Source organism: Mauremys mutica, chromosome 2 (assembly GCF_020497125.1).
Source record: "Mauremys mutica isolate MM-2020 ecotype Southern chromosome 2, ASM2049712v1, whole genome shotgun sequence".
NCBI classification, from domain to species: domain Eukaryota; kingdom Metazoa; phylum Chordata; order Testudines; family Geoemydidae; genus Mauremys; species Mauremys mutica.
The window spans coordinates 114703715-114717741 of record NC_059073.1 but is presented as its reverse complement, the minus strand read 5'-3'; the positions used below and the strand labels follow the sequence as shown (position 1 = coordinate 114717741).

The 14027-nt window shown below is 40.1% G+C and overlaps 1 protein-coding gene across 4 annotated transcripts in view; it reads right to left on the bottom strand.

Annotated features, from left to right (window-relative positions):
• Positions 1-755: 755 nt before the first annotated feature.
• CAP2 (cyclase associated actin cytoskeleton regulatory protein 2) overlaps positions 756-14027 on the bottom strand; it is a 104498-nt gene continuing 91226 nt past the window's right edge. For all 4 annotated transcript variants that reach the window (XM_045002811.1, XM_045002810.1, XM_045002813.1 and 1 more), the window contains 6 exons: positions 10333-10522; positions 9144-9319; positions 7614-7737; positions 7305-7387; positions 4485-4625; positions 756-2569 (listed from right to left, as the gene is read on the bottom strand). In XM_045002811.1, the coding sequence (XP_044858746.1) occupies positions 2486-2569; positions 4485-4625; positions 7305-7387; positions 7614-7737; positions 9144-9319; positions 10333-10522 (798 nt within the window). In that variant the 3' untranslated portion in view covers positions 756-2485. The remainder of the gene's footprint in view (positions 2570-4484; positions 4626-7304; positions 7388-7613; positions 7738-9143; positions 9320-10332; positions 10523-14027) is intronic.

Sequence of the window (14027 nt, the reverse complement as noted above, 5' to 3'; positions counted from 1 at the left end):
AGTTCAAAAGGGCCTGTTCTTTGCATTATTTCCAATATTTAAATGTTTTGCTTCAGCAGTCCAAAGGTTTGGTTGGCATCATATTGCTGAGTGATGACATACATAGTATCAATATCAGAAGCAGGATTAGAAGAGAAGTCAGTGGCTCAGGTTTAGAATGTTCATGTGTGATTGTTTTATGGCAGAAATGATTAGTGTTCTTAATGTTAATAAACTGTTCTGCCATGACCTACACCAGCCACCTGTTTCTTTAGGTATGTGCTCTACACCCAGGTGAAATATATTGCACAACTAGTGGATGATGCTATGCTGTGCATCTCTGACAATCAGCCCAGAAGGGACATGCCCAAGGACCCACATTGAGTTATTGGCAGAGCTGAGACTAGAAACAAAGTTTCAGTGACTCCAACTTGAACATGGTCATTTCCAGGACATACCCTCTAGTACATACACGTGCACCAAAAAGAGTGATGTTGTACAATGCAATTATTTAAAGTGAGGGCCTCTGAAGTTCTGTGGTTGCTACTAAGGCTTTAATTTTGAAACTATAAGTCTGCCCATTATCACTAATACATTATATCCAAGCTGGGAGAGGGAAGGTTGGATATAATGTACAAGAGACACTCGGTCAACAGCAGGGAGTCAGAGCTGCCTCTCCTCATTCAAACCTTTTGAAATGGCATTTAGGAAAATGGATGAAAACACTTAAATGAAGTACACTTTGAACTCGCTGTATTTAAACCAAGTACAGACTCCTTTTTTATTTCAGAATAGGTTTACGGTTCAAAAATGGTATGTACTAAAGCCACAACATTATACATACAGATAAAACATCAGATAATAAAACCTTGTTGTATGAGCACTATTGGTTGTGGTACAATCAGATACTTTAAAACTGAAGGAATTTATGTACTCTGAAAAGGTGCAGTAGGCACAATGTATATCCTGTAACTAGCTTTGCAAGCATATAACCATGATTTCACTCTTACAAAATATTACAAGTGATCAAAAATGTATGCTGAATTTTGACTACTACATGCTGAAATTGTAAAATGTATAGCACACTCCACCTTAGTGTTAAAAAAGCATGTAATAAGAACTGTAACATGGAATCAAGGGTCTTAAACAAGAAATAGTCCCTTTAATTTGAATTCAGAAGGAATACATCTATGGCTTTTATTTATGGACATATTTGAAGATTAGTATGCAAATCTTGCAAGTGGCCAAAAAAAAACCCTGGGACTACATCCCCAACAGACCACTTATACAATAGAATACTTTAGAGAAACAAAATCAGCAAGGAAACCAGGTATAGGGCATCTGACACTTAGGGCTGTTTTATGATTTGGGGCACATGCTATCTCAAGCTATGTCTACACTACCATGGAAAGTCGACCTACATTATGCAACTCCAGCTACACGTAGCTGGAGTCGATGTACCTTAGGTCGAGTTACCGCGGGGTCTACGCCACAGGGGGTCGATGGAAGAAACTCTCCCATCGACTTACCTTACTCTTCTTGTTGGGGGTAGAGTACAGGGGTCGACTGGAGAATGATCTGCTGTTGATTTGGTGGGTCTTCATTAGACCCGCTAAATCGACCGCCAGTGGATTGATCTCAGAGCATTGATCCTGGCTGTAGTGTAGACCTGCCCTCAGTTTTCAGAGCAGGCTGTGAGGTACTATGTGAAGGAAAAAAATTTCCTCCCCCCCCCAGCCCCAAATAAAGGAACACAAGAGAAATTAGAGAAGTGAAAAACCTTCAGATGATATGCTGAACATTAAGTAATGTTTTCTAGAAGATATTAGGATTAATAATTTACAACCAAAAGGGATACAACAGGTCTGTGTAAACTGAAAGCTGAGGGATACTCTACATATACATATTAGAAAAATGTTTGATTAAAATATCCTGTTTTTATATTCCACTGGCAAAATGTATTGCTGAAAATTGTACTTTTGCGTCTTAAAAACCCCCATGATGATTAGAACAGAACTACAAGAATCACACACTTCCTAGGGGTACATGTTCACCACATCATACATGAATTGTCTAAAAGGTAAAATAAACATCTTTAACTGTTTTAAGATTATTTTTGACTAGCAGAAACGTAAAAAGGAATGCACTGAAACATGATTGTAACAAAGTATATCATGCAATATTTTTTGGCTTATTGTGTGCAGTGTAATAGCCAATAATGTGAATGTAGGTTTTTGTGTTTTTTTTTAATCCCTTACGTTCACATGACATCATGTAGAATCAAAACCGTAAATGAAGGCAAACTGTGTGGAAACTTTAAAAATATCAGAATGCCTAATAAAAGCGTGCCAGACATGTCATTGTTTCTAGTGTACAGAGCTGCTGTTTTGAAGACCGACTACAAAAGTATGAGCTACTGTTACTTCTAGTTCTTTATGTTGCTGTTTTATTTAGGCTGACCTTGGTCTGAGATTGTGGTCAGCAGGTGCTGTATGGCATTAGGAAGTTAACCTACAATCTCTGCAGGTTCAGTGACCAACTTAGATCCATCCCATGCTGTCTTGAACTGTTCAGGAACAGGAAATTCTTTCTGGTAAATGGAAAGAGCAACAACGAGTGTTAGATAAACAGTGGCTATCTTATAAAAACTGATGGAGTACTATTAGTGCTGCATGATTGACAAGGCATTTATAACTCAGACATGCCTGGATTACAAAGAGGCCTTCTTCATTGCGTGCAGGAAACTGTTTCAATGCCACACAGAAAACAAGCTCATTACTACCATAATTCACATAGCTTTGTTCATGTGCTAGTTTGTAACAGTCCCCTTTCCTCATTATTTGGGCAAACCATGTCAATGTACACCTCTACCCCGATATAACACAACCCGATATAACACAAATTCGGATATAACGAGGTAAAGCAGTGCTCCGGGGGGGTGGGGCTGCGCACTCCGGTGGATCAAAGCAAGTTCAATATAATGCGGTTTCACCTATAACACAGTAAGATTTTTTTGGCTCCCGAGGACAGCGTTATACCGAGGTAGAGGTGTACCTTGTTTCAAAAAAGACTATGGACTCCATTAGCAGGCAGCCAAGCTAACTGGATGGGAATGTAGAAAAGAAGGACTTAAACCTGGTAAGGTAGTGACAAGACTAACAGGAATTTTAAAGAGAAAAGTGATATCCTACAGAGCAAAACCCATGGTCAATCCCCAGAATTCGGTGGCAGATTTAATCTCAGATCTCAAGATAACTGTTCACCAGTCTTAGGTGGATGAACAAAGGTGCATGTAACAAAAACACTGTCACGTTACCACTTTAACAGTGAAGCATTCCAAAAGACACAATATGTACAGTCAATGATGCAGGACTTCACAGGAGTCCTTAGCTCATTCAATGTGCACCTGTGAAGGTGGCCAGGGACTCTGTTGGAGCCCTGGCCTCAGGTTCTGCACACCCTGTATGGTGGTAATTGTGTGATGCTCCTAAGATGTGGAAGAGAGGGCTCCTTTCTTCATACCCTGCAAAGGCATTTCAGTAGATTTACATTTTCTTAAATGACTAGTGATTTTGGGTACCCAGCTCGAGACATGCTTAAAGGGGCCTGATTTACAGAAAATGAGGCCCTTTTAAAGTGTCTGAAGTTGGGCACTCAGGACCACTAGCCACTGCTGAACATTTAGGGTATAGTGTCTAGCTTTTTTTTTTAATTAACAAAAAACTCCCCAATCGAATTGGAGCACAAAAATATTAAGAGAACGTTAAGGTAGCCTGGTTAAGCCCTCAGTAAAGTTGCATACACAACTTTAACCCTGCCCCTTTGTGTGTATGTATTACAACACAGTCTAACTATATGATAACCTGCTACTGTATTGCATGCAGTGAATGAGGCACAGCTCCACAGGAGGTGCTGAGATACTGCAGTCCTAAGTATAGTATAAGAACCTCAGTAGAGGAGTCAGAGCCCTTGCTTCAGGTAACGTGCACCTTCTGTATGAATGGCTTTCCTGGACTCTGTCTGGCATGCACAGAAAATACTACAAGATACTATGCGTGTACAAAAAGCTTGTATTTAAAAATACATTGTATTATTTGAGAATTAACATGCGATTATGTTGACCTTAACACTAGCATTTCCTGATCTTCGAGTTAATGTTTTTATAATGTGTGTCAGGAAATTATAGTTAGAAATCTGTTTCACACTGGCTAGAGACTAAATTGACATAGGAGACACTGAATTATTTTCCATCACAATGGAAGGAGATAAAGGCTTTTTTAATGTACGAAATTACCTTGCACCCCAGGAAAAGGTGTTCTTTGATGGACTGTAGCTGAGACTATTGGTGTATGAAAGAGGGTTTATTTCTATGATTTGAATCACACCTTGCTGGGGGGGAAATTGTGGCACTTTATAACTTCTACTTGCCTAGTAATATGAAAGGCTAATCACTGCACAGATTAAAAGAGGGAGAAAAATTGAGTCTTTAAAAATATTCCACTTACATAATCTCCATTTAGGGGGATGAGAATGTTCATTTCAGATGACTTGGCACTCACAATCTCACAGTCTAACGAATCTTCACTGAGGTATATGTGGCAGCCTTCTGTCTTGTTAATCGAAATGGTTGGCACTTTCCCCATTACCTGAAGAACAATAAATGCACCTAATACCAAATGCCACTGTGACAGTGAAAGTAACAGTTAATAACAAAACCCCCATCCACCTTCTGATCCTGACTTTGGCCACCAACCTCTGACGTATGGCAGCTGCATTTACATTTGGGGATTTAAACAGACTAGCATTGACCAATTCATAGATGGTGGGAAGGCTGCTGCTGTTTAACTGTATTAAATGTTATTCTCTAGCCCAGAAGTTCTAAAATATCAGCTTTTAAACAACAAGCCTCTACTCCTCTCTCTCTCTCTCTCTTTCTCACACACACACAAAGTCTCCACCCCTTGGCACTCTTTACCAAAGGGGATAAGATCATGGGATCCACACACACTCCCACCAGTACTAGTGCATAACTTGCATGTAGGTCAGTGGGGCTTATGGGGAAACAGATCCCCCCCCACCCACCTTCCCCACACACATACAAAGTGACTGACTGCAAATACTCCTTCACTGGAGAGATGCTCTATAAGTTTCTGCATAAAACATTCTGCAGCCTGAAGGGTCTCTGAGATATTGCAGCACATAGTAAGAAAGAATTTTTTTTTCTTCTCCTGCCAGCTATGGTACAGCTCTAAAAGTGTATTGAAATTGATTACAATTTAAATTAAACAGACATTTCTTTAAGTCAGTTTGAAAGCAAGTGCAAGATTTATTTGAGGCGAGAAGAGGAAACAAGCCAACTCCTCTTTGCATCTGTGGGGTTGTAAACAACGCCACAGGACAAAGTGGCTGAGTCACTGTTTGTCAGTAAGAATCCCCTTCTCTGCCCCCCCCCACTCCCCCCCCCCCCCAAAAGCAGTAACTAGAGCCACATGGTATATGCTCGCCAAGGTATCAAAAGGACAGAGGTTAGTTAGGGTCATAAAACAGCAGCAGCAGGGGGATATATAATATATATAATCTTCACATGTAAATAAAAAGGAGTGTTTGCTCACATCATTCATGTTAATACATTTCAGATTCAGTTCCTGAACAATATGCTGATAAACACAGAGTGTTAAGTGACCATGGCCTTGATTCTATGGCTAGTCTGTGCAAGTGGAGCACTGTGTCTAGGTTGATTTTAATGGAGCTCCACTGAGGCGAAAGTATGTTCCTATATGGATCATATGGTATGACTGGGGATATTTTATTTGATTAAATATTAACCCACCAGGAAAAAAAATCAGTAAATAGTTATACTGGTGGGGGTGAAGAGCTAAGAGCATTGCACTACTATTGCTATTTATGGCAAGATCTGCTTGTGAATTCCAGTGATCTGTTACATTAACATATCATTCATATGACCAAACCTGCGAAGTGCTGACAGAATTCAGGTGCTCAGCACCTTGCAGGATCAAACCCTTAAAAAGAAGACAGCAGCCTGCTTGAAACAGCTGTTACTCAGCCTGACTCATATTTTTCTTTAAGTGCAAGACCAGCCATGCTATAAGGCACTGAAATCTTATGCAACATTCATGAAGCCTGAATCATCAAAGGCATTTTGATTTTAGCAAATATATTTCCCTTTTACTTGAATTTTAACAAGATGTGGCATTCCTATTCATTATGTATAGATTTTTCAGCTTTTGTGAATAGTTCTAGTGCTAACAAACAAAATCCTCTATTTATTGAAAAAAAGATCACTGTGTCCTAAATCATCATGCCCTTTTCTCTCTCCCAACTGCCTCTTTCCCACAAAAGGAAATGTAGTAATTACCTATAAAGTTATTGGTTAATGTTCAGAAGTAGACACGTAGCTAGTAGTAATGGCATTCACTTGTTTAACATTTAAAAGATACAAAATATCTTGCTGTTCCTCTCCCTGTGATGGCTTTGACCCACATTTCTGAAGCATGGTACAGTATTCTTCTTTATTAATGTCACTCACTCTGCCGTATCAGCCCATCTACATGTAAGTAGAAGACCCCACTGATTTCAGTGAGGAAGGTGAGCCTTGAGACCAATAGCAGGATATGAGCTGATGAATGTTTCAAGGGTTTTATTTTTTATTGATATTTTAAAGAAAAGCCATTATCTGCCCTTCTCCCAACAAAGCCGGAGAAGCCATTTCAATTCCATTCTGTTGCTAACAGGGTAGACTTTCAAGGGTGCAGCACCTAGCTCTCAATTAAAGTAATTGAGAGTTAGGTGCCATTTAAAAATCTACCCCAACATCCTCAGTGGGCAAATGGAGAAAATTAGCTGAGCCTCACAACCACCTTCTTGACTTTAGCACCAATTAGGCAAACGAGTGGCACTATGCCATGAAGCTTTGCCAAACTCCGGCACTGATGGACCAGGATGCATGGAGTCCAAAGCTGGGGACCATTCATTGAGAGAACCTGACCACCACTCCCCAGAAGTAACAGTTCCCAGACTATCAGAAAATACCTCTGCTGATCTCAGCTACGGCACCAGAACATTAAGGAAAGGTGTTCTCGAAAGGGAGCCTTAATCAGTGGCACTTTAAAACTCAAAGGCAAAAACAATAGTAACTTTCTATCTTTTTCTAGACAAGTTAGAAGAATTTAGTGCATCTAAAAGCTAACTTTTGGAAATATAGAATTTTTTTGTATACTCCAGGGAAGCTGAAATCATCTCGAGTAGCTGAATACCACTTTGAAGTTGTTGGTTTTTTTCTTCTTCTTTTCTAATTGGATATTTACCTGAATCTGAATATCCCTGGAATTGATCACTTCCACGATACCCACGACGTTGTCAAACACAAGGCCAAACTTTCTGCAGTTGTCTACAAACAAACAAACCCCAAACAAATGAAGGCAAAATAAAAAGATGTCTTTTTAAAAAAAAAAAATTACATGACCACATTAAAAACTAAAATGCTTCAACCCTTCAATGACTTACACGTGTGAGTACCTTCACACAGGACTACTCATGTCCATAAAGTTAACTGCATGTGCAAATCTTTCCAGGACTTACTGCCCCAAAGCTCATATGTGAGACTGTTCACTCACCAATTGTAATGGAATTTATTTTTCCTTTCATTTGTAGTGTAGATTTGTTGCATTTAAAAATGTAAGCCACTTGCTTGAGTTCAGTATCAGTAATAACAAGGTCGTTCTTATCCTCTTGGTATTCCTGTTTTAAAAAATGCATATAGTGGTTTCACTATCTTTAATAAGGCAGCAATAAGGTAGACTTTAAGCACAACTTATTCCAGTCACTGCATCTTCACACAGAAAGAGAAGCAGGGAAAAAAAGATTCACACTTATCTCAGCCTGTGATAAGTCTAACTGATTGAGTTTATGAGGGCACATATTCAGTGCTGTGCATGCATGATTTAGAGCTGAAGTGTCTGTGTTGTGAAGATCTTAACACTGACCAAGACAAAAAAATGTTTATTTTGGTACGACGTTCTTATACACTCAACTATTTAAAACTATTCCAGTGAAGTTGTTGCTTGGTTACCACCCAGTTTTAGAACAAGAAGGCTCCTTCAGGAATAGAACAAGTTGTTGGTGCCATACTGTTATATAATTCATTAGGGTTAGGTGTGAGCAAGGCAGTATCCAACAAGGGGTAGCGCATGAAGGCCTTCCCTTCTATCTGTAAGACACTGAGGGCCCATTTTGTGCTCAAGACTTCCAATTGATTTCAATGGGAGACTTGAGGTACGTAAGCTACACACTGCCTGTCCCAGCATGGTAAAACAGAATTCATAGCAAAATGCTGGTCTACTTAGCATGTACACAGGGGCTCTCCCATGTTTTGCCTTTACTGCACTTTCCTGTCTCAGTGAAAGTACCTGGAATATTCTATCACTAGCATAGGACAACCCATGTAAACAATGGCTGTCCCTCATGCACACTGTGACCCATGCAAACAAGGGCCTATGGAAGCTACCAACTGACTAAATCATGTCTTGTCTTCCCCTCCTCTTATAAACAACGTAACTTTCCATTTAATAAGTTCTTTGCATGCATATGCAACACTCGCCCCCCCCCCAAAACCCCAAACAAACAAAAAACCCCACCTTTGATTAGTTTAATCTATTCCTTCTATGGGCTGGGAAAGAAGATGGAGCACAATCGTTCTCTCTATTTGTAAATACTATGATATTGTGATGAGATGAGTACCTAGACAGGTGCTTCCACTGGCTAATAAATGAGGAGAACTTCCATTGCGTCACAACAACTATATCTCTCATATGTAAGAGTGGCTTGCACGATGGGACCTTACTCAACTGGAGCTCCCAGTTCCTGCTGAGGGACTTTTTGACTGAGTTAAGAACTAAAGTATTGGTTCTGAACCTTATAACAGTATTTTCCAGTTCAGGTAAATTATTATACTAATCTCACCAACTAATGAACAAGCTATAAATCCCACAAGAATATTAAGGACTAAGCTGTGGCTAGATGGGACAGTGCAGAACCACCGTGCCCCCAGAGGAGCACTGGAAAGATTGTGCTTCAGGCAGGTACAATTCCTCTGGGGATATTCCAGGCACAAGTACACGTGTATGTGAGATGTGAGCTGAACTTACCACTCTCCATTTCTTCCCCTCTAGTTCTAACAAAGGAGAATGAATCTGTTGAGGAGAATTTTTGGGAGAAGTAGGGCTTGGAGTATGGCTTTTTGTAGGAGAACGAACTGACGGACCCTGAGCACGTAGATTGGGATTCTTATGGGTCTTCTGGTCATCTGAGACATGTCGTAGCCCTAAAAAAATAAATAAATAAATAAATAAACAAAGAGGTGTTAATATGCCTAAGAGTCTCTGTCACAGCATTAGGCCCCTAGGGAGGTTAATATTAAAACAGGGAAGAGAACACCATAGCTAGTTTGATTACAATTGTATTCAAATGTCCAACATGCTTTTATGCTGCTTTAGGTATTTAGCCAAAAAGGAACGGTCTGGCCTCATACTTTTATTTAAAAGTTCTTTTACTGTGAATGGGCTGGCATTATGTCTTCACAGATAAGCTCAGCAATGTCTATTGGCATCTCTCTGTACATAGATCTAAAGGTTCACTATATCTGTCGTGATCTGTGCATGCTGCCACTCCATTAATTTTATAGATTCATCTGTGACAATTAGATTCTCTATCTAATCTGTTTGTAATGCACCCATCCTCAGAATACCAAAGACTGAACTTTACTGTACTGAGTATATTTCAACTCAAAGCTGTGTACACTAATTAAGACTGTCCAGTCTTCTTGAGAAAAGCTTAATAGCTTTATCTAGGTGTACTTACAACAACATTATACAGTGGCATAGCAATCGGTACCTGCTTATCTAAACCAATGTCTCAGTACAAATCGGTGTACTGGGTGTGAAAATGCAGAGTGGACAAATTCTGGTCTCAGTGACATTTGGGCACTGCCACTGAAGTCAACAGGACCCAAAGTGTCAAACTTGGGTGTCTATAATAAGGTTCCCAAATTCACACTGAGGGATCTAAATAAGTGGCCTGAATTTCAAAGGTGCTGAGCACCTATGAGATCCTACTTATTCAATGGGAGCTGCCAGTGCTCAATATCTTTGAAAATCAGGCTATTTATTTGAGTGCCTCAATATGAATTGAGATGCCTAAATTTAGGCTTCCAAGCTTAAAAATATACTGGCTTTGGGCTGTATGGATGTGACTGAAGGGAGAATTTGGCTAAGTACGTTTAGCAGTAGCTAGTATCAGTTGGCTGAAGAGTGACAAGTTGAACTATTTCCCTCTAACCTTTGGTAATTGCTTCTCCCTGGTTAAGCTGGGCAAACAAGGCTGAGCGAGACGTGGTTGCTTCATCCTTTCCACTTTCTGTATCGAAGACAGGAGGAGGTCCTGGGGGCAGCGGTGGAGGTGGGGGTGGTGGGAGGCACTGCCCACTTGTTAGAGTGGACAACACAGATGCTGTTGATGCAGTTGGACCCTATGTGTGAGAGAGATGGAAAATATGTTTAATACAGTTTTTCAGAAAACCCTCTATTATGGAATCTCTTACTACTTTTCATCCTTGAATGCCGCTGGGAGCTGGACTTCGGCCAGCAGTGGACTTGGAAAAAATTGATGGTACCAATGAATGAACTTGCATATTAAGAAAGATTCATAGTGTAAGGAAGAAGGTTTCTTCTTTCCCCAAATATCCAGATAAAATAAAACCCAGAATGATACACATTCAATATAGGCCAGACAAATAAAAAAGCATTTCACTTTAAATTCCAGTGATAACACAATGAATAACAGGGTGGAACTTGGCCAGCCAGTTATACACATGCAAAGTGGGTATAAAATGCTACCATTCAGATTTTGCATATACTTTGCAACATGGTGTAAGGCTGTGGTGACTCAGGCTGTTAAATTCAACACTATATTTCAGAATTCTGATTTGACTGCTTTTTATTTTTTTTTAATTTCTATGTTTCTAACACAATAGCTCCAGGTACATTCATAATACAAGTTAGACACATACTGTCATGAGGGACATGGATATAGTGTGAATAAACTAATCTTTCTAGCAATTGATTTGTATAATCAGCAGTACACAGTATTGGTCTGTCTGAATTACATGTCTATGCCAGTGCACTATGAAAAGAAACAGAATGGCTTTATTAGTAAAAAATCAGATTCAGATCTTAGATTTCTAATTTGCCTGACTCACAGGAAAGTCAGGAAGGATCAAAGGAATTGGGATTCTTTTTTCTGTCTGACCACTCACTGAGTGTCACTTTGATTCCAAGAATCCCTCATCCGGACAGCACCTCTGCGGAGGAGGACAAAGACTATATTTGATAGGATCCATTATGGAAGATCAGACATTTGGAATCTATACCTGAAAATCTCATTGTTTCAGGCATAACTACCACCTAGAAGCAGCAGTCCAGGCTGGTTATATGGAAGCAGCATGAGGCCCTCTGCCCCAATTATATCCTGCATGGGGGCTGCACAGGTGGGTTGCTAGGAGAATGGATGCATAAGAGTGCCTGGCATCTGTGTGGGTCCAGCACAATCCAATGGGGAAGGCGACTATGGAATGAGGCTGCAGGAAAGGCCATAGGTTCACATGTGAGCAGAGTCCCTGAATTATTCCAGCCCATAGACTAGAGCAGCAGTCAAGAGGGCGAAGGCTAGGCTGGGCTTCACAAAACCTGAGACGGGAAGGTGGATTTTACCTTCAGAGCCACTCCACTCCCATAGAGCACAGATACTTGAGCCTTATGTGAGATGGGTAAATTTCTCCATTAGAGAAAAGAGAACTTTTAGTGTGGTTTTGGGATCATTTTCCCCCCATGCTGCCCAACTGCCTCACATCCTATTACGGGCCTGGTCAAAAGCCCATTGCAGTCAATGGGAGTCTTTCATTTGAGTTCAGCAGGCTTTGGATCAGGCCCTATAACGATAAGGAAGCATTCTGGCAATTGTGTCAGAAGTAAAAAGCATGGCAGTAATTGACAAAAATATGCTAATAATATATTCAACCAACAGTACCTCTGTAATGTACTTTCCCACCGTTTCAGTCTGGGGTAAGATCGTTGCATACAAGTTATGACTCATGTAGTGAGTAAAGGATCAGAACTCTAAACACTGTAAAACCACCAGTGTTTTGTATTCCTCCTGCTCTGTGGGCTAAATAAACAATAGAGGTTACAAAAATCATTATACTTCCACTATTCTCCTAGAATTCATAGCAGCTCTCACTGAGCCATCAAAGATTGAATGGTAAATAAGCTACATTTTTCTCTTGTTTCTTACTTTTATGCACATTTAGGTGGCTTGGGAAGGGGAGAAAAGAAAATAACAATCAATTTTGTAACAGAAATCAAGGAAGTTTCAAGAGGTAAGTTGAACTTCTGTTGCAAACTTTTTTCCTGTGTGCCAAATTCTCTTCTCAATTACAGCCAAGCAACATAGACAGAATATCAGCAGACTTCAGATAAATCAATCTGCACAACAGCCTGGAGTACAATCATAGGTTTTGGAAGAAGGCTATAAATGTTGCTGACACCGAATAGGGAAGTGTCTAGAACAGTGGTTTTCAACCTTTTCTCATTTGTGGACCCCTAAAAATGGAAGTGCAGATCCTTTTGAAAATCTTAAACAGTCTGTGGACCCCAGGTAAAAACACTGGTCTAGAAAGAAGAAGAGTTACAGCCAAGTAATCTTATAAAAATCAACAGAATATAATGGGTGTATGTGAGAGCAGAATTTGTCCCTGTATTTATGCATAGGAAGAGATTCTCAAAACCTAGTTCCACTTTTTAACCTGTCATGAGTTTCAGTCATAATTTAGGCCATTGAGACATCTAAAAACAAATCTAAAGTAATAAGATTGCTGGGGTATAACTCAGGGCTGAGTTTGCTCCAGTGTACGTACACATCTCAAGGCATGAGGGACTCAGCTGAAGTTACCAAACACACCCAGTAAGCACACCTGGGATAGAATGACAAGAGAAAAGACAGACAAATTTAAATAATTAGGAGGCATACAGAAACATACTGCAAACACTGGTGCTGCTGTTGTCAACTATCTGTCTCTGTGTGTACTGTGTCTCTCTCTCTTTCTTTTAACCTGTGCAATATTGAGTTGACCAATTGAGATCAAGTAAATATTCATGCTGCATGAAGTTCATTCCATGGAGGAGGACCCATATGTAGCACAGAGGCTCCTTGGCCAAGAGTCTCCTGTTCTTTTAAAACAAATCTCACCTCAAACCTGACAATCTCACTACACCAAGCACATGTCTTACAGGATATTTAGCCATAAAGAGCCACATGTAAGGTATCTACAGAAAGCTTATAACTAGACATGCCAAAACCTGGGGGGGAAAACGCAGAAATTTGTCTTGTTTTTGGCTTAATTGGCTTGTGAGTTGCTTGTTGACTAGTTTTTTGGCTTGTAGCTTGTTGTGGTTTGTTGCTTCTATTTTTTTTGATCGGCTCCCGGCAAGCTGGGGCAAAAGGGGGAGAGAGTCAGGGGTGCACAGCAGGCTCACCACAGTCCCAGACTGCACGCTGCAGGACTCTAGTCACAGAGCATTGGGGTTCTTAGGGATTGGTTGTTTTGGCCTTGTTTTGAAATGGGATTAGCTTGATTTTTGGCTTATTGTGAAAGTAGAGTGCTTATTTACCGCATGAAAGTTGGCAACTGTACTTCTAACTTGTCAAGACTCATAATCTTTGCAAGCTATATATGGCTAATATTTAAGGAATAATGTATTTTATATTGAAATTAGGCTTTATCAACTTGGAGCAAAAATTAGTCACCAGGGTAGTCTTGGTGATGACCTATTCGAGCAGGGGTTGTCACCCCTCCCTAGTCAGCTGGTGAGGTAATGCAAGATTCTATTGTCTACCATTGCCGCATTGAAGAACAGTCAACAGAAAACCATCAAAGACAAATGCCAACAATCAAAACCACTTGGAGGTGGAAAAGAACA